This window comes from Molossus molossus, unplaced genomic scaffold (genome assembly GCF_014108415.1).
Source record: "Molossus molossus isolate mMolMol1 unplaced genomic scaffold, mMolMol1.p scaffold_m16_p_10, whole genome shotgun sequence".
Lineage (NCBI taxonomy): Eukaryota > Metazoa > Chordata > Mammalia > Chiroptera > Molossidae > Molossus > Molossus molossus.
This window is the reverse complement of record NW_023425345.1, coordinates 4,680,277-4,699,454: the sequence shown is the minus strand read 5'-3', so window position 1 is coordinate 4,699,454 and position 19,178 is coordinate 4,680,277. Positions and strand designations below refer to the sequence as shown.

The window sequence follows — 19,178 nt, the reverse complement described above, 5'->3', positions numbered from 1 at the left end:
TCAGGAACCCACACAATCCAAGCCAGCCTGAGGCCGGCCCGCTGGTAACACTCACAGCTCTGGGGGACAGACGTCCGGAGTTAAGGTCGGCAGGCTGGGCTTTCTCTGAAGGCCCCTGTGTCTGCTGCAGGGGGGACCTTTGCCCTCTGGTGTTGCCCAAAATCCTTGGCTCGAAGAACATCCCTCCGGCCTCTGTCCCCACATGGCCTTCCCCCTGGAAGTCCGTGTCTGTGTCACCTCTTCTTGTAAAGACACCAGTGGTATTAGATCAAGGGCCCACCCTACTTCAGTATGGCCTCACCTTAAATAATCACATCTGCAAGGACCCTGATTCCAAATAAGGTCACATTCTGAGGTTCCGAGAAGGACATGAATGGGGGAGGCAGAATCTCCGACCCGGTCCACACATATTTCACGTGCACGTTGAAAACTTCCTCACATACGTGGTAGAGACGACTAACTGTCCCACTGTATTAAGGCTCCCATTTCGGAGTGTATAACCCCTGATTTTTAGCAGCTTATCCAAAATGAAGGCTGCATTTCCCAGACTCCTTTGCTGCTAGGTCTGGACAAGTGACTAAGTCCCGGTCAGGGAGATGTGAGAATGAAGTCCATGTGGCAGCCTCTGGGACCCCGCCTTAGCAGCTAGCTTGGCCTGTGCCCTGTCTTCTCCTCTCCCCCATCTGGCTGACAGAACACGATGTTACAAGTGTCTGCTCGCTGGGCCAGGAGGACAAAGTCCCCACACGTCCCGGGGATGGCCTAGCAGGACGCTGGGAGCCCCTGGGTCCTGAATGACTGCAGTCACCGTCCCAGCTCTGCGGCTCACACCTGGACTCCCGTGTGAGGTAAGCGGCCGCCCAGGGCGGCGGGCTGCAGGAGCCCAGGGACACCATTCACGTGGCAGAGGAGACGAACCGAAGGCCTTGGCTTTGTGAGGTGAACCAACTGCATGGCCATCCTCGGAGGTCCTACTTGCATGTAGTTTAAGCCCCTAGGTTTGGGGTTTCAGTTACTTTCAGGGGATCTTAATTTCAACGAATATAATAGGTTACTGATACTGTGTTTACTGTCTAGGAGATCTTTGTCCACGGAGGGGAATACTCAAGAGTATTGGTACTTTGTTTATTGCACAATTTATGAAGGTAATATAACTCTGAAAATCTATTTTCCTTTAGCAGGTAAACATTATTATTAATTAGATTAACCGTAGCCCCTTAACACTTAAATGGCAATTGCTGATCTGGTATGATTGATTCTTTTGAACCCTCCAGACATGTGAAACAACACACCAAACATACACACATAAAACATTTCAGTCTGATGATGATACAGGATCTGAGTCATCTAATGACTCATTCTTTACTGAGATGCACCAATGAAGGAAGTGAAACTGAAATCTTTGTTCATCAGGCTGATCCCCCCCTCATATGTTTTTCTGAGAGAGAAAGGGGGCAGAGAGAGAGAGAAACATCCGTCAGCCGCCTCCTGCATGCTCCTGACGGTGGATGGGGTCTCACAACCCAGGCGTGTGCCTTGGCAGCAATCAAACTCGTAACCTTTTGGGACATGGAACAACACTCAGCCAACTGAGCCACACCAGCCAGGGCTGAGTCTTTTTAATAATAATAAATATTTATTTGTGGCATCGGGAACTATTCAGTTTGTCTTTGTCATATTTTAATTTTTGAGATGTGGTATTTCCCCAGCATGTTATATGTTTTCTAAGTTTGCATAGCAATTCAGGGTCCTATGAAATTGCATATGACTTTTAGGATGTATTTTCTATTTTGCAAAAGTGACATTGAGATTTTGATACAAACTGCAATGTAGGTATAGGTCAGTGTGCATAATATGGACATTTTAATATTAAGTTTCCAATCCATGAACATGAGCTATCTTTCCATTTACTAGTGTCTTCTCTAATTTCTCTCAGCAATTATTTTGTAGTTGTCCATGTATAGGTCTTTTAACTCCTTGGTTAAGTATTTTATTCTTTTGGGTTCTATTGTACACGGGATTGTTTTCTACATCTCCTTCTCAGAATGTTCATTGTCAGTGCCTACAAATGCAACTGATTTTTGTATGTTGATTTGATTTAATAATTCTTATTGCCATTGTAAGTATAATAGCACCTTTTCTATTTTAATTTATTTTTGAAATATTTAACAAAAATTTTTATTTAGAGAGGGAAGAAGGGAGAGATAGAAACATTGACATGGGAAACATTGATCAGCTGCCTCCTGCACGCCCCCTACTGGGAATGGAGCCTGCAACCTGGGCATGTGCCCTGACCAGGAATTGAACCTGGACCTCTCAGTCCATGGGATGATGCTCAATCCACTGAGCCACACTGGCTGGGAATCACCTTTTCTATTTCCAGATGATTGTTGTTCATATAGAGAAAAAGGTTTATTTACTGGGAGTATTTTCTGCTTCTCTTTTTTTCTTTTTCTTTTTCCAAATTTGAGTCTCTTGGATTTGGAAGGTATAAGATCATCATCAACAACAGAAGGAAGTTAATGCCTTCTTTTCTAATGTTTACATTAATTATAGAATTTCTTTGTCTTATTGCAATCATTAGAACTCAAAGACAATGTTGAATACGTGGAAATAGGCACCATTCCTGTAATGTTCCCAATTTAATTGAAATGGTTTTAATATTTTGACATTTATAATAATGTTTGTTGTTGTCTTTTTTCTAAAAATCTTTTTCTACACTTCAGTATTTTTTTATTTCTCTTTTACTTAGTATTTTAATGATGGCTGACTCCTATGAGCTTTTGTTCAGCATCACTGATACGATCACATGATTTTCTTACTGGCTGCACCAGTCTGCATTCCCACCAGCAGTGTACTGGAGTCCCCTTTTCTCCACACCCTCGCCAGCACTTGTTGTTTGATGATTTGTTGATGGCGGCCATTCTGACAGGTGTGAGGTGATACCTCATTGTTGTTTTAATTTTCATCTCTTTGATAATTAGTGACTTTGAACATTTTTTCATGCCTCTTGGCCATTTGTATGTCCTGTTTAGAAAAGTGTCTTCTGCCCATGTTTTAATTGGACTGTTTATCTTCCTTTTGTTGAACTGTATAAGTACTTTATAGATTTTGGATATTAACCCCTTATTCAATATATCATTGGCAAATATATTTTCCCAAAGAGTGGGTTCCCTTTTAATTTTGATGCTGGTTTCTTTTGCCATACAGAAGCTTTTTAGTTTAATGTAGTCCCATTTATTAATTTTTTCCTTTGTTTCTCTTACCCTAGGCAATTTATCGGTGAACATTCTACTATGTATGATGTCTGAGATTTTGCTGCCTACATTTTCTTCTAGGATTTTTATGGTTGCACAAGTTACATTTAAGTCTTTTATCCATTTTGAGTTTATTCTTGTGTATGGTATAAGTTGGTGGTCTAGTTTCATTTTTTTTTTTTTTTTTTTGCATGTAGCTGTCCAGTTTCCCAACATCATTTATTAAAGAGACTGTCTTTTCTCCACTTATGCTTTTGCCTCCTTTGTCAAATATTAATTGCGCACAATGTCTTGAGTCGATTTCTGGATTCTCTGTTCTGTTTCACCAATCTATATGCCTATTCTTGTGCCAGTACAAGGCTGTTTTGATTATGATGGCTTGGCAGTATAATTTGATATTCGGTATTTTGATCCCTCCAACTTTGTTATTCTCTTTCAAGATTGCTGTGGCTATTCAGAGTCTTTTTTAGTTCCATATAAACTTTTGGAGTATTTGTTCTAGATCTATGAAATATGCCATTGGTACTTTAATAGGGATTGCTTTGAATTTATAGATTGCTTTGGGTAATATGGACATTTTAATGATGTTAAGTCTTCCAATCCATGTACATGGTATATGCTTCCACTTTTTTATATCTTCCTCTATTTTTTTCCCCAATATTCTGTAGTTTTATGAGAACAGGTCTTTTACTTCCATGGTTAAGTTTATTCTCAGGTATCTTAAGTTTTGTTTTTTGGGGTTGTTTTTTTTTCAATGGTAAATGGAATGTTTTTTGTTTTTGTTTTTTTTAGTTTCCCTTTTTGAGTGTTCATTATTGTTATATAAGAATGCCATCAATTTCTGGATGTTAATTTTGTATCCTGTTACTTTGCCAAATTTATTTATTAAATCTAGTAGTTTTTCTAATTAATTTCAGCTTTTATCTTTGTTAATTTTCTACTTCTGATTTCTTTTATTGCTTTATCTAATTTCTTAAAACGGACAGCATATTACTCTATTCATCTCTCTTTTTTTGTAATAAAAACATTTAATTTATTGTTTCTTTTTTTTTTTCTTTCTGAGTTTGGCTTTTTCTGTGTCCTGTAGGTGTGGATTTGAAGTTACATCAGTTAGGGCACATTTGACTACAAATAACAAAATATCTGGGTGATGGTGACTTGAATAATGTAGACATTTACTATTTTATGTAACAAGGAGATTGGAGGTAGATATTTCTAGACTAGACAGTGTTTCAGTGGCTTAACAATGTCGTCAAAGACTAGAGCTCTTCCCAGGTTTTTGCTTCACCATTCTCAACATGTTGGCTCTTTGTCCTCACACTCAAGATAATATCACAGTTTCAAGATAAATATCACAGTTCCAGACATCACATATTCTACTCCAATCATTGGCAGGAAAAACAAGGGAGAGACAGTGCACTTAAACCCAAATTGCTTGAAATGTCTTTGAAACAAAAAATAAAATAAAAAACAGAATGTTCTCAGGCAGATAATTTCTTATGCTTGATTCCTCATAACTGGGTCCTACAGCCAGGCCTAGCTTCAAGATAGGCTAAAAAAGTGTCCAGTAAAGGAGAGTAGAATTATATGACAGACTTAGACCAATCCTACCTATTCCCTGGGCTATAAACATTGCCACAACATTAAAACTTAAAGTTTTTTTTTGTTTTTTTTTTCGAGAACCACTCATACAGAGCCCTGTGGTCACACTAATGTTTAGCTTCCCTTCTAGGAAGGAGAGCAACGTTTCATTCTTCCCTGGTGCATCCAAGGCACTAAGAGAATAAAATACAAGATGAAGTCTCAACTGTCACTCAACTACAATGGTAACTTTTTTATTTTATTTTATTTATTTATTTTTTTTTTGAATTTTATTTATTTATTTTTTTGTTACAGATATTTTACCTTTTTACCCCATTGGCACCCCCCACCCCACCCCCCCTCTACCCTGTCCCCGGCTTAGTTGTCCATGTCCATTGGTCATGCATACATGCATATAAGTTCTGTGGTTTATCTCTTCCCACCCCCCCACCCCCCATCCCCTCTTCTGAGGGATGTCAGTCTGTGCCCTACTTCCATGTGTCTGGGTCTACTGTATTCCTCAGACTGTTATGTTCATTATATTCCGTATATAAGTGAGATCATGTGGTATTTGTCTTTTTCTGCTTGGCTTCTTTCACTTAGGATAATACTTTCCAGGTCCCTCCACGTCGTTTCAAAGGATAAGAGATCTTTCTTTCTTACCGCTGCATAGTATTCCATTGTGTATATGTACCACAGCTTTTTGATCCATTCGTCTACTGGTGGACACTTGGGCTGTTTCCAGATCTTAGCTATTGTAAATAGTGCTGCTATGAACATGGGGGTACATATATTCTTCCTGATTGGTGTTTCAGGCTTCTTAGGGTATATTCCCAGCAGTGGGATCACTGGGTCGAATGGAAGTTCAATTTTTAATTTTTTGAGGTAGCACCATATTGTTTTCCATAGCGGCTGCACCAGTCTGCATTCCCACCAGCAGTGTATTAGAGTCCCCTTTTCTCCACACCCTCGCCAACACTTGTTGTTTGATGATTTGTTGATGGCGGCCATTCTGACAGGTGTGAGATGATACCTCATAGTTGTTTTAATTTGCATCTCTCTGATGATTAGTGATGTTGAGCATTTCTTCATATGTCTCTTGGCCATTTGTATGTCCTGTTTGGAGAGGTGTCTATTCAGCTCCTCTGCCCATTTTTTAATTGGGTTCTTTGTCTTCCTTTTGTGGAGTTGTATGAGCACTCTGTATATATTGGAAATTGACCCCTTATCTGATACATCATTGGCAATGATGTTCTCCCATACAGTGGGTTGCCTTTCCATTTTGATGATTGTTTCTTTTGCTGTGCAGAAGCTTTTTAGTTTGATGTAGTCCCATGTGTTCATTTTCTCCTTTATTTCTGTTGCCTTAGGTGATGTATCAGTGAAAATTCTGCTCCGTATGATGTCCGAAATTTTGTTGCCTACATTTTCTTCTAGAATTTTTATGGATTCACGGGTCACATTTAAGTCTTTTATCCATTTTGAGTTTATTTTTGTGTATGGTGTAAGTTGATGGTCTAGTTTCATTTTTTTGCATGTAGCTGTCCAATTTTCCCAACACCATTTATTAAAGAGGCTGTCTTTACTCCACTGTATGCTCTTGCCACCTTTGTCAAATATTAATTGAGCGTATTGCCTTGGGTCCATTTCTGGGTTTTCAGTTCTGTTCCACTGGTCTATATGCCTGTTCTTGTGCCAGTACCAGGCTGTTTTGGTTACAGTCGCTTTGTAGTATAACCTGATATCTGGTATTGTGATCCCTCCAACTTTGTTCTTCTTTTTCAAGATTGCTGTGGCTATTCGGGGTCTTTTTTGGTTCCATATGAACTTTTGAAGTATTTGTTCTAGTTCTATGAAATATGTCGTTGGTATTTTGATGGGGATTGCATTGAATCTATAGATTGCTTTGGGTAGTATGGACATTTTAATTATGTTAATTCTTCCAATCCATGAACAGGGTATGTGCTTCCACTTTTTTATATCTTCCTCTATTTCTTTTTTCAATGACCTGTAGTTTTCTGCAAATAGGTCTTTTACTTCTTTGGTTAAAAACTTAAAGTTTTTAATAAGTTTTCCTTTATGTTTTTGGGTGCTATGTTGTTTGGTACGTACAAGTTTATGATTGTTATATTTTACTTTTTAATTGTGTCTTTTGTCATTATAGTACGTCCCTCTTTAACTTGCTTATGCCTTAAATTCCACCTTGTGTAATATTGCCATTCTTCCTTTCTTTTTAAGTTTTCATTTGTCTGGTATCTCTTTGTTCATCCCTTGTATTTTCAATATCTATTTTTCAAAAGTGTTTCTTGTGAGAATATATGGAAGAATTTTTTCTGTTCCTATTAGTGGGATACACTTGATTTTACTCTTTTCATCTTATCCTGTGTTCATTAGTTATTATAACTTGTTTCCTGTCCTCTTTCCTTTCTTCCATTCGGGTGGGGGTGTTGGCACGGGTGGCAGCCAAGGCGAGAGTTCTGTGCCAGCACCCGCCTTCCAGGGCTGGCTGGTTTGGTTGGAACATACTGCCACCAACATTGCTGCCTTCACTCGACAAGCTTTCAGCATCTGGTGGCTCCTTCCTGGCTCTGACACCCCCGAATCTAATCCTCTGTCTTTCCTCAAGGTTCAGTAAGCCCGAGTTTGTGTTTGCGTCTTCAATTAAGAACGCCGAATAACAACACCAAAGTGCTATTTTTACCCCCACTCAATTTTATGGGACAACTGCACTTCACAGAGTTTTACCTTATTTTTAATTTTTTTTGTTAGTCCTCACCCAAGGATACTTTTCCATTGATTCTACTTATTTACTTTTTTTATTCCTCACCTGAGGATATTTTTTCCATTTATCTCTAGATAGAATGGAAGGGGTGGGAGGAGAGACACAGAGAGAGAAACATTGATGGGAGAGAGACACATCGACTGGTTGCCACCCACACGACCCCGACCAGGGCTGGGGACGAATCGCAACCAAGGTACGTGCCCTAGCCAGAATCGAACCCGTGACTCTTTGGTTCATGGGCCGATGCTCTAGCTGCTGCCAAACCAGCCAGGGCTGTCCATTGATTTTTAGATAGAGTGGAAGTGGGGCGGGGAGGAGAGAAAGAAACATTGATGTGAGAGAGACACACACACACATCAACTGGTTGCCTCCCAAACACACCCTGACTAGGCCAGGTGCCCGGACCAGGAATTTGGTCTGAGGGCCGACGTTAACTGCTGAGCAAAACCAGCTAAGGAGAGTTTCACCTTATTTTTTAGACACTTATTAAATACTGAGAAGGAACAGAGAATACTTGGACCACGAAATGATCCAACTATTCTAGACTATACAGGGAGTTTTCTTTTTCTTTTTTTTTTTTTTTATCCTCACCCGAGGACATTTTTCCATTTTTTGTTCAGGTAGAGTGGGAGGGAGAGAGAGGAACAGAGAGAGAGAGAAACATCGATGTGAAAGGGACACATTGAGTGGCTGCCACCCACACAACCCACCAGGGCCGGGGACAAACTGCAACCGAGGTACGCGCCCTTAGCGGGAACCGAACCCGGGTCTCTCAGGACCGCAGGCCGACGCCCTAACCGCTGAGCCAAACCGGCCAGGGCTATACAGGGAGTTTTCAAATAAAAGTCTTTCTTGGTGCTGTAGAAGTCCTTGATCCTCATTTAATGAAGACCTGATTCCCCCTGAGAAAATAACCAACACTTTACAGACTTAAAAATCATCTTTATTATTTTAATCATAAACACTTACAGCCACTTATAAGGGAAAAGAAAGCAGAAGAAAGAGGAGGAAGAAAGGGTTTCTGGACTTGGGCGAGGGGCGGCCATGCCCGGAGCTCACTTCTTGCTCCTGGGATTCAGCAGTTCACGCAGCATGGAGGTGCTTCAGGAACACGCGTCTTGGGTCCACTCTTCGTAATGAGGGTGATGGGCATCCAAGTTCAGGTTTCTGATGGCATCCACGCAGTCGTTTTCATCCTGAATGCATTCTGAGCTCTGCTCCGAGGCCAGGTGTGTTCTGTGGGTCTGTTGAGAGAGGGACGAGGAAGCACTGACTGGATGCTGTGCCGGGAGGACGGGCAGGACGGGGGATGCTGAAGACGCCGGGACAAGGACCGAGCCAGCTCAGCGAGGGCCAGCGTGGCCTTGAGAGAAACAGAAAGCTGACAAGAATCTTAGGAAAGGAAGAGAAGGAAGCAACCTGGGGCCGTGGAGGGAGAGGAGAGTAAAAAGGGTGCGGGGAAAAGGAAAGGGTGGGGCAGTGGGAGAGAGGACAAGGAGAGAATGACGTGGAGAAGGGGCAGCTGAGGCTGGGAAGGTGATGCGGGGGGCCTGGGGCCCGCGCTGGGCAGCTCCTCACCTTCCCGAGGATCCTCTCGAGCCGGAGCCTTATCCTTGTACTGTACTGAGTCAGCTTCTCCCAGGGTTTGAAATCCTTTCCCTGGTTGTCCACAAAGTTTTCCCAGCAGTCAGCAAACTCTGATGAAAGAGGGTCCCAGTCAGGCCCAAGGGGCAGGGAAGCGGCAAGCCTCCCCCTCCCCCCCTTCCTCTCCCTGGACTTGTCCCTCCCAGGTGGTATCCTATCTTGGGCCTCACCTGGGCCACCACCCTTCCTGTCCAGTCATGCCCCACCCCCAGGGGTTCTTCCCTGTTGGCATCGCACTCTCCCACCTGATGACAGCTCTGTCACTCTTCCTACCTTTTTCTCTCATGACCGACACCTGGATGTTGGGCTGCCGCAGACTCTGCAGCCCAACCTGATATCCCCAGATCCAGTGGAAGTACAGGCGGGAGGCGAAGATTTCCAGGCTCAGGTGGGGACAATCTTTGATGAAAGCAACCAGTTCCTTAGCACAGAAGGGACAGGGGCTCCACGTGATAAAGCAGATGATGTCGTATCTCTTGGTTTTGTCCAAGTTCAGCGAGTTGATCTTGTCAATAAAACAAATCTCTGCATGTTGCTTTTTCTAGAGAGGGTCCCAGACAGAGAGAAGGATGGGTTGGTTAAAAGGCAGAGTCCAGAGGTTCATGACCTCTACCTTGTGAACTTTTGAATATGTAAACTTGCCTAAGACAGAAAAGAACCCCCTTCCTTCCTTCATTAGTCATTCCTTCATTAACTCACTCGTCCAGTAACTCAAGACTCCCAAAGCATCCTCAGCTTGATCCAAATCGGACCAGAGAAGTGATGGCTTAGCAAAGAGACACCCCCATGGCAGAGTCCTGAACGCTCTAAGGACCTGTTTTGACACTTGTCCAGGAAGTTGTCTGGAGATGTTTGAACCTAAGGGCCCCCAGAAGCAGACCAGAGCAGCAGGAGGAGGGACAGCCAGCTCGGAAAACAAGCGGAAAGCAGGTGTGTTATGAGGTCTTCAGGTGGAGGGAAGCACCCAGTCCTCGGAAGAGCACTTGGCTTTGCGAAGCTGAGATGGAGGACCAGTAAACATCAGCTTGTCACACGGGCAAGCAGAGCGTTGCTGGAGGGAATGGCTTCTCTAAGCCCAGGACGGAAGGAACACAGAGTTCCGGGGAAGCAGGGCCAACTCAGAGCCAGCCAGTCCCAGTATTTTCCCTGCACAATGGCTGCGGTTATCCCTCCTGCCCTGGGCCCAGGGAGCCCGCTGGGCACCTTGTTTTTAATGTAGTCTTTGTGGAGTGTCTGACCATCGGGGAGCTTCAGCTGATAGCACAAGTAGGTCTTCCTTCTGCCGTTGGGCTCCTTGACTTTGTGCTGGTTGCCAAACTGGTAGCAGAAGGTGCTTTCTGTTAGCAGGTTCATTGTGTTTCTGCACAAGAGGAAAGAGAACATTGAAGATGCAGAGAGCATCCCCTGATGTCATTCCAGGTTCTGTCACCTTCTGAACCCAACTCTTTGGGTCTCTTTGGGTCTCTGGGGGTGGTAAGGAAGTATCTCCTCTTTCTTCGTGGGCCAGGAGGATTGGGAAGGGAGAAGGAAGAGGAGAGAGAGATCTGCCACCTCCATGCTGCCTCCCATCTCCAGCCGGCTGAGCCCCCACCAGCACCCATCATGGAAACCACTGAAGGCAGGGCGGCTGGGCTGGGTGGGGGCCGCACCCTGACAACTGGTCACTACATGTCCTTCCTTGGCTCATAGGCCTGTGTCCTGAGCCCCAGATCCCACAGGATGTGTCCAATGCCAGAACCTTCTCTTTGGAGACTGAGGGGTGGAAGTTGATGCTTCCTCTACCTCTGTGCTCTTTGCCTGGGTGTGTGCGTCACAATTTTGTGTGTACAAAGAACACAGAGGCAGACAAACAGGAAACATTGGTGTTATCAAGGGACTATTGTGACATAAACTTCTGGCTGAAGAACTCACATAGCTGTTACTCACCTTAATTGTGGTTATACTTTATGGAATATTCCATTTTATGTCTTGCTTTTTAAAAATTGAATATTACAGCCCTGGCCAGTTTGGCTCCACAGTTAGAGCATCTGCCTGCGGACCAGAGAGACCTGGGTTCGGTTCCCGCTAAGGGCAGGTACCTTGGTTGTAGTTCGTCCCCGGCCCCGGTTGGGGTCGTGTGGGTGGCAACCACTTGATGTGTCTCTCTCACGTCAATGTTCCTCTCTCTCTCTTCCTCCCTCTCTCCCGCCCATTGTTTCTGAAGATAGATGCAAAAATGTCCTCGGGTGAGGATAAAAAAAAAAATTTGAGTATTACATTTGCAAAGTGACCTAGCCCACACGGGCATGCAGAACCAATGGATTCTTTTTGAGAAATGCTGTTTTCTGCCTGGCCAGTGTGACTCAGTGGATGGAGCATCGTCCCATGGACTGAGAGGTCCTGGTTCGATTCCTGGTCAGGGCACATGTCTGGGTTGCAGACTCAATCCCCAGTAGGGGGTGTGCAGGAGGCAGCCCATCTATGTTCTCTCTCACATAGATGTTTCTGTTTCTCTCTCCCTTCCTCTCTTTCTAAAAAAAAGAAATGCTGTTTTCTCTGCACAGGTAGAAGTAGGGGCCCAGAACTCAGCGCCTTCCTGCCACGCCCCCAGGGAGTGTCTGGAGCTCGCTCTGGCCAGACCTGGCTGCACGGGGACATACGTAACCAAGTGGACACCAGTGTGAACAAGCGTGGGAGGCCTGATGGAACCCCAGTCTGCTGTCCTGGACAGTCCACCTATGGCTACTGTGACCTGGCTGACCACTGAGTCACTCTCAGGTGACTGCAGATCTCAGACACTTACCTCTGAATGCAGGAATCAAGCCGAGGGTGCCCTTCATGGGTGCAATTGATTTGCATACCCTGTTACTGCAAAGCCAGAAACGACTCCCCCATATTTCCTGCCAACTCACTGAAACACCACTGACTGTACCCGTGAAGAACCATTTCTGATATCTGTTATGCTAATTCACAGAAGCATTAATTCCATCCATGGAAACCCACCTCTGACGTTGCATGCTAGTTAGTGAATCTTCCAGTGGAGTTGGATGACAACTGCTGAAGAGACCATCTAAGACTGGCCTCCTATTACTGACCAGGGACATCGCCACAAGCCTGTGCTCCCAGTGAGGGCCACCGGCTGCCCTCAGGGTGAGGCTTAAAAGGAAGACACCCACTCAGAGCACACTTAGGACAAAATCTTCCTGATTTCAGCCCTGAAGTTCCCACATTCTGGGAAACTCCCTACTGGGCGGGCAAACGTGGACACTCCAGGCTGAAATACTGTTTCAGATTCTAGACAGGCGCACGACCTTAACAGCACAAATGCTGACCCTGGGCCTTGAAGAGCTAGAGGAGTAGGGGCCAGAAACAACCAGAAGAAGTGCTCACGGGTCAATCTGATATTTCGCACTTGGCCGTGTCTTCATGGTGAACAAGTTTTCTTCTTTTCTTGTTTTCCCTCCATGGAGCAGAAATTAGAACATTCCTTGGAAATTGGGTAAGTTTTTAAAATAAAATGAATCAATCTGCTTTTTAGCTGCCTCCAACAATTGCTTCACTTGTCCTTGACCCTGACGTGGACAGAAGAGCTTGAACAATGGGCTTTAGGAAGCCCCGGTGGCCTTGCTGAGGGATATGACAGTGCCGTGGAGACAGGCTGCGGGAGGTGCTGCGGCTGCTGCAGAGGCAGGGCTGGGCCTAAGGTAGGAGCAGGCCCTGCAGAGATGGCCCAGAGAGAGAGAGAAGAGAGCCCAGGGCGGGGTGGACAGGAGGCAGGACCAGGCCCTGCAGAGATGGCTCAGAGAGAGAGAGAAGAGAGAGCCCAGGACAGGGTGGACAGGAGGCAGGAGCAGGCCCTGCAGAGATGGCCCAGAGAGAGAGAGAGAGCCCAGGGCGGGGTGGACAGGAGGTAGGAGCAGGCCCTGCAGAGATGGCCCAGAGAGAGAGAGAGAGAGCCCAGGGCGGGGTGGACAGGAGGCAGGAGCAGGCCCTGCAGAGATGGCTCAGAGAGAGAGAGAGAGAGAGCCCAGGGCGGGGTGGACAGGAGGCAGGAGCAGGCCCTGCAGAGATGGCTCAGAGAGAGAGAGAGAGAGAGCCCAGGGCGGGGTGGACAGGAGGTAGGAGCAGGCCCTGCAGAGATGGCTCAGAGAGAGAGAGAGAGAGCCCAGGGCGGGGTGGACAGGAGGCAGGAGCAGGCCCTGCAGAGATGGCCCAGAGAGAGAGAGAGAGAGAGAGAGCCCAGGGCGGGGTGGACAGGAGGCAGGAGCAGGCCCTGCAGAGATGGCTCAGAGAGAGAGAGAAGAGAGAGCCCAGGACAGGGTGGACAGGAGGCAGGAGCAGGCCCTGCAGAGATGGCTCAGAGACAGAGAGAGAGAGAGCCCAGGGCGGGTGGACAGGAGGCAGGAGGAGAGCCTGCGTCAAGGAGGTGGGCGGACAGTGGTGCCTGGTCCGGGCGGTCTGGCCCTGGCCTGTGTGGCAGGCTTGCCACAACTGTCTGAAGTGGTGGAACCATTTTCTCCGGCCATGGTAACCCAGGGTGGGAGGCCCTGGGGTGACTGGGCTTCTCTGGGTCCTCAGAGCCACCTTCTTCCCTCCACTCGGGCCCTTGACTTAGCCTGACTGCAGCAGGGTTGCCCCGGGCCTGCCTTGTCACGGGCAGTCTGTTTTTGTTTTGTTTATTTGTTTGTTTTTTATCCTCACTGGAGGACATTTTCCATTTTTTGTTCAGGTAGAGTGGGAGGGAGAGAGAGGGAAAGAGAGAGAAACATCAACGTGAAAGGGACACACTGACTGGCTGCCACCGCACCACCAACCATGGCCAGGGACAAACTACAATGGAGGTACGTGCCCTTAGTGGGAACCGAACCCGGGTCTCTCGGGACCGCAGGCCGCCCTCTAACCGCTGCTAAACCGGCCAGGCTGCCATGGGCATCTGGCTCTATCTCCTCTCCAGGGCCTCTGCGTTAGGCGAGTCCCTTGTCTGAGGGCCGCCCAGCCTTCTCCGCTGAGCCCTTCCTGCAGAGGGGGCCTGGGTGTGAGCCTCCTCAGGCTCAGACTCACCTTCTCTCCTCTGCCCCCCCTCTGGGCAGAGCGCCACCTCTGCTGGAGACGGGCTCCGCGGGGCCCCAGGACCCAGGGTCACTGCAAAGGGAAAGTGAAAGTGAGGACAGCAGGGGAGGCGGTGGGGGCTGCGGCGGGTGGGGCAGAATGCGATGGGCTGGTGTGCCGGGACAAGAGGGGCCCACTGTCCCCCAAATAGTGCAGGATTCCGGCCCATCCTGAGTCCCCTCCCTCTGCATGCTTCACCTGCCACCCCTTCGCCCCGGCTGTGTGCCCGGCTTGTGACGCACTTCTGTTCTGCTTGTGCCCAGCCTTATGCAAAGCAGATTCACCCTCCCTGTGGCCTCTGGCTCCCCACTCTGCAGAGGGGCGCTTATGGTCTCCATTGGTAGGAAACCAAGTGTGTTAGAAACACCTGTGCAAACCACACCCCCAGCACGAATCAGGGCCAAGCCTCCCGCTGCCAAATCTGACACTGTGCTAGGACCGATGCCCCAGGCCAGTAACGGCCCCTCTGAATCTGCCAGCGCTTTCTGTGCCCCACTGCGTGCCAGGCCCAGGTCAGACAGTGAGGACCTGCTCAGGCAGGCGGGCCCCTCTCCCAAGGACATCCCAGCTCCGCGGGGAGCCACATACAGTGACAAGTGAAGTACCCGAAGGTAGAGACAGGGTGGCTGAGATTCGACTGAGTTCCAACTCACTGTCTCAGTGGCCTTGGCAAGCTGCTTACCTTCTGGGTCTCAGTGTCTTCATCGGGGTCACCTACCTCATAACGGTGCTGGGAGGAGTGGACGGGTGCCGGCAGGACCTGCTCTCACTCCTTTCTGCTGCTGTCTGGTGGGGCTAGTGAGTCCAAGATGAGGAAACCGAGAATGAGAGAAGGTTAGGGACCTGCCAGGAACCGCACAGAAATGACACTCACAAAGTGGGCAGGGTGGTGGGGACGTGGGCAGGGCACAGAGGGCTAGAGTCAGTGAGCTGTTTCAACAGCTAGAGGAGGGAGGGGGGGCGGCCCACAGCGGGGACACCATGCTCCCCTTATCACTGGTTCCAGCTGAGCAAACAGCCTTCGTTTTGGGGGAAGAAGGTTCGGAGTCTCTGCTAGCCTCTGGTTGCTCATAGTTTGGGTTTTACCCAAAATACATATGTAAACAGTTTCAGTTTCACATTTCTTCAGGGTGACGGTGTCCCTGGGCTCCTGCAGCCCGCCGCCCTGGGCGGCCGCTTACCTCACACAGGAGTCCAGGTGTGAGCCGCAGAGCTGGGACGGTGACTGCAGTCATTCAGGACCCAGGGGCTCCCAGCGTCCTGCCAGGCCATCCCCGGGACATGTGGGGACTTTGTCCTCCTGGCCCAGCGAGCAGACACTTGTAACATCGTGTTCTGTCAGCCAGATGGGGGAGAGGAGAAGACAGGGCACAGGCCAAGCTAGCTGCTAAGGCGGGGTCCCAGAGGCTGCCATATGGACTTCATTCTCACATCTCCCTGACCGGGACTTAGTCACTTGTCCAGACCTAGCAGCAAAGGAGTCTGGGAAATGCAGCCTTCATTTTGGATAAGCTGCTAAAAATCAGGGGTTATACACTCCGAAATGGGAGCCTTAATACAGTGGGACAGTTAGTCGTCTCTACCACGTATGTGAGGAAGTTTTCAACGTGCACGTGAAATATGTGTGGACCGGGTCGGAGATTCTGCCTCCCCCATTCATGTCCTTCTCGGAACCTCAGAATGTGACCTTATTTGGAATCAGGGTCCTTGCAGATGTGATTATTTAAGGTGAAGCCATACTGAAGTAGGGTGGGCCCTTGATCTAATACCACTGGTGCCTTTACAAGAAGAGGTGACACAGACACGGACTTCCAGGGGGAAGGCCATGTGGGGACAGAGGCCGGAGGGATGTTCTTCGAGCCAAGGATTTTGGGCAACACCAGAGGGCAAAGGTCCCCCCTGCAGCAGACACAGGGGCCTTCAGAGAAAGCCCAGCCTGCCGACCTTAACTCCGGACGTCTGTCCCCCAGAGCTGTGAGGACACATTGCTGTTGCTAAAAGCCACCCAGTTGTGGTACTTTGTTAAGGCTGGGTCCAGCGGTGTGGACTTGGAGCCAGGGGAGCTGAGTTCTGGTCCCCATCACTTTGTCCTCTCCTAGCTGAGTGGCCCTGGGCAGAGCCACCTGGGTCTCAGTCTCCCCCATCTGCCAAGCGCTCTGCTGAGATACAGGTTAGTGATTGGCAGCTCCTCCGATGGCCATGAGAGCACATCTCAGCGAGAGCCTTTGACAACATGTCCTTTCTGCTGGTGGGGGCCCTTTGAGCAGAGTCCAGCCATTCCCTGCTGCTGTGCGAGTCCGGTCTCACTGGGCCCTGCCAGCAGGCAGCCCGCGCCCCGCAGCTTCTCCCCAACCATTGACTTGTACAGTGCAGACCGTCTCCTAAAATCAGCCCTTCTGGTAGCCTCCTGAGACAGGGACGAGGTCTCCTCTGACAGGTGGGGAAACAGAGGCTCTGAGGAGCTGTGACACTTGTCCAGGAGCCTCACAGCTGGGAAATAGCCCAACCAGGACTCAACCCAGGCTCCTGACTGCACGTTGGACGTCCTTCCTCTGGCCCTCATGGCCCTTTCTCCTCTCTTCTCCCCAGGACGTCTCCTGCTGCCGATTCAAAGGGCCAGCTCTCACAGTCCTGCCTTTAAAAATGAGGGTGTCCCTGGCCCACTTCTTTCTGATTCCCGAGAACTTGTGGGGTCTTCACCAAAGTGGTTGTGACCCTGGGAAGTCCTGTGGGATGCCCTGGAATGTGGTGAGGAGACGTGGGCAGGCACCGAAGGCCTGGATTAGAGTCCTGGCGCCTGGCTCTGCCACGCACCAGCTGTGAGGTGTCGAGCAAGGCCTTTCCCTCTGAGCCTCGGCTTCCCCATCTGTGAAATGGGGATAACATGCTGACCTCATGGGGCTTTCTTGAGAAGTAAAGGTATGTGACAGCACTTTGTAAACCCATGAGTGCGGACACACGTGTGGATTTTCTGATGGTAATTGGGGTCAGCTAGTCATTCTTTGGTTCATTCAACAATCTTGACTGAGATCCTAGTATGTGCCCCGCACTGTTGCAGGTGCTGGGGTCCCAGCAAGGCACAAAAGCAACGCATGTCCCTCCCCCATGTGGCTCACATCCCAGTGTGGAGACACGCTATAAAAAGTGCACTAATAAACATGTATGATGATATCAGATGGTGATCACTGCCTCAGTGATAGGGTAGGGGTCGGGGGGGCGGGGATAGGTGGGGTGCTGGTTTCCTAGGTGGTCGGCTGGTGGTGGTTCATCAGAGACCTGAATTAAGTGAGGGAATGAACCCAGTGGGTGTTTTAGAGGACGTACGGGTGAAGCACAGTGAGTGCAAAGGCCCTGGGGTGAGGCCTGTGTATGAGGAGCAGCATGGAGACAAGTGTGGCTCTGAGTGTGGCTGATTGGAGTGATGTGAGCTGGAAACTGGGGGATGAGGGAGGGTTGGGGACAGCCAGGGGAAGGCAGGGGCATCTGAAGGTCGGGCTGGCACAGTGCAGGGAGGGCGGAGTACGTCCTGGTGGAGGAATGGCGTTATATTTTGAGCAGGAGTCCATCGGTAAGGAACAAATTCGGAGCTTGGAGACGTCTGCAGGCCCACTGTGTGGCTGTCTCACACCTTCTCTGTCTCGGTGAAAAGGGAGTGATGTCCACTTACCACATGCTTTGCAGGGTTTTAATGAGACTCAAGGAGGCCGGCAAGAGGGCTGTAGTGGGGAGTCCCTGGTGGGACCGAGAGGACTCGCTGCGGCCACGACCCCAGTGGGGCCTGTGCCGCCGTCCTGGACACTAACGGAGACAGCTACTAAGTGACTAACACATGGGAGAGGATATACCAAGTGGAGACACTGGACAAAGGGATGCTTCATATCCTGGGCAGGACAGGTGGGAAGGCAGATTTCATCGCGCTCCTCATAAAGACACACAATTAAAATGTTGAATTGTTTATTTCTCAAAGTTTCCTTTTCATATTCTCAGACAATGGGTAACTGAAACCACGAGAAGTAAAATTATGGATAAGGGGGCTACTGTCGTGAGACACGGTTCACTTTCCTGGCTCAGTACCTCCTAGCTGTGCTGACTTGACCAGCTAACCATAACCTAAGTATTTGTCTCCACCTGTTAGAGTTGGCAGCTAGAAAGATATAGCTGGTAAGGCATTTAGGGCGTGGGGGATATGAATGAGACGTGACAACCCCAAACTAGACACAGAAGGAAGGCCACAGGTCCTGTGTGAGGGAGATGTAGAGTCTCTCCAGGATGTGGTCCAGCTGGTGGTATAGCACCCAGGTGAAGAAGTCTTATAGCTTGAAGACACACACACACACATACATTTTAAAAAACAGACTATTTATTTATTTATTTATTTCCTCACCCGAGGACATTTTTGCATTTATCTTCAGATAGAGCGGGAGGAAGAAAGAGAAACATTGATGTGAGAGAGACACATTGAATGATCGCCCCCCACACTACCCCAATCAGGGCCGGGGACAAACTACAACCGAGGTACATGCCCTTAGCAGGAACCAAACCCGGGACTCTCTGCTCCACAGGCCGATGCTCTAACCACTGAGCAAAACTGGCCAGGGAGCCCTGGACGGTTTGGCTCAGCGGTTAGAGCGTCCGCCTGCGGTCCGGAGAGACCCGGGTTCGGTTCCCGCTAAGGGCATGTACCTCGGTTGCAGTTTGTCCCCGGCCCTGGTTGGTTGTGCGGGTGGCAGCCACTCGATGTGTCCCTTTCACATCGATGTTTCCCTCTCTCTCTCTTCCTCTCTCTCCCTCCCACTCTGTCTGTACAAAAAATGGAAAAATGTCCT

At 48.4% G+C, this 19,178-nt stretch overlaps 1 protein-coding gene across 4 annotated transcripts; it reads right to left on the bottom strand.

Annotated features, from left to right (window-relative positions):
* Nucleotides 1–8,596: 8,596 nt before the first annotated feature.
* Nucleotides 8,597–15,625, bottom strand: LOC118623525 (DNA dC->dU-editing enzyme APOBEC-3H-like). Of its 4 annotated transcripts, XM_036251211.1 has the most exons (7): nt 15,534–15,625; nt 15,071–15,147; nt 14,305–14,385; nt 10,468–10,624; nt 9,538–9,805; nt 9,199–9,317; nt 8,597–8,864 (listed from the first exon to the last, which is right to left on the bottom strand). In XM_036251211.1, exons 1-7 carry the CDS (start codon nt 15,585–15,587, stop codon nt 8,724–8,726), a joined length of 897 nt encoding a protein of 298 aa, XP_036107104.1. In that variant the 5' UTR covers nt 15,588–15,625; the 3' UTR covers nt 8,597–8,723. The 4 variants fall into 4 exon arrangements, with proteins under 4 accessions (XP_036107104.1, XP_036107105.1, XP_036107103.1 ...); XM_036251212.1 differs by lacking the exon at nt 14,305–14,385; XM_036251210.1 differs by lacking the exons at nt 15,071–15,147; nt 15,534–15,625 and adding an exon at nt 14,551–15,019.
* Nucleotides 15,626–19,178: the final 3,553 nt, after the last annotated feature.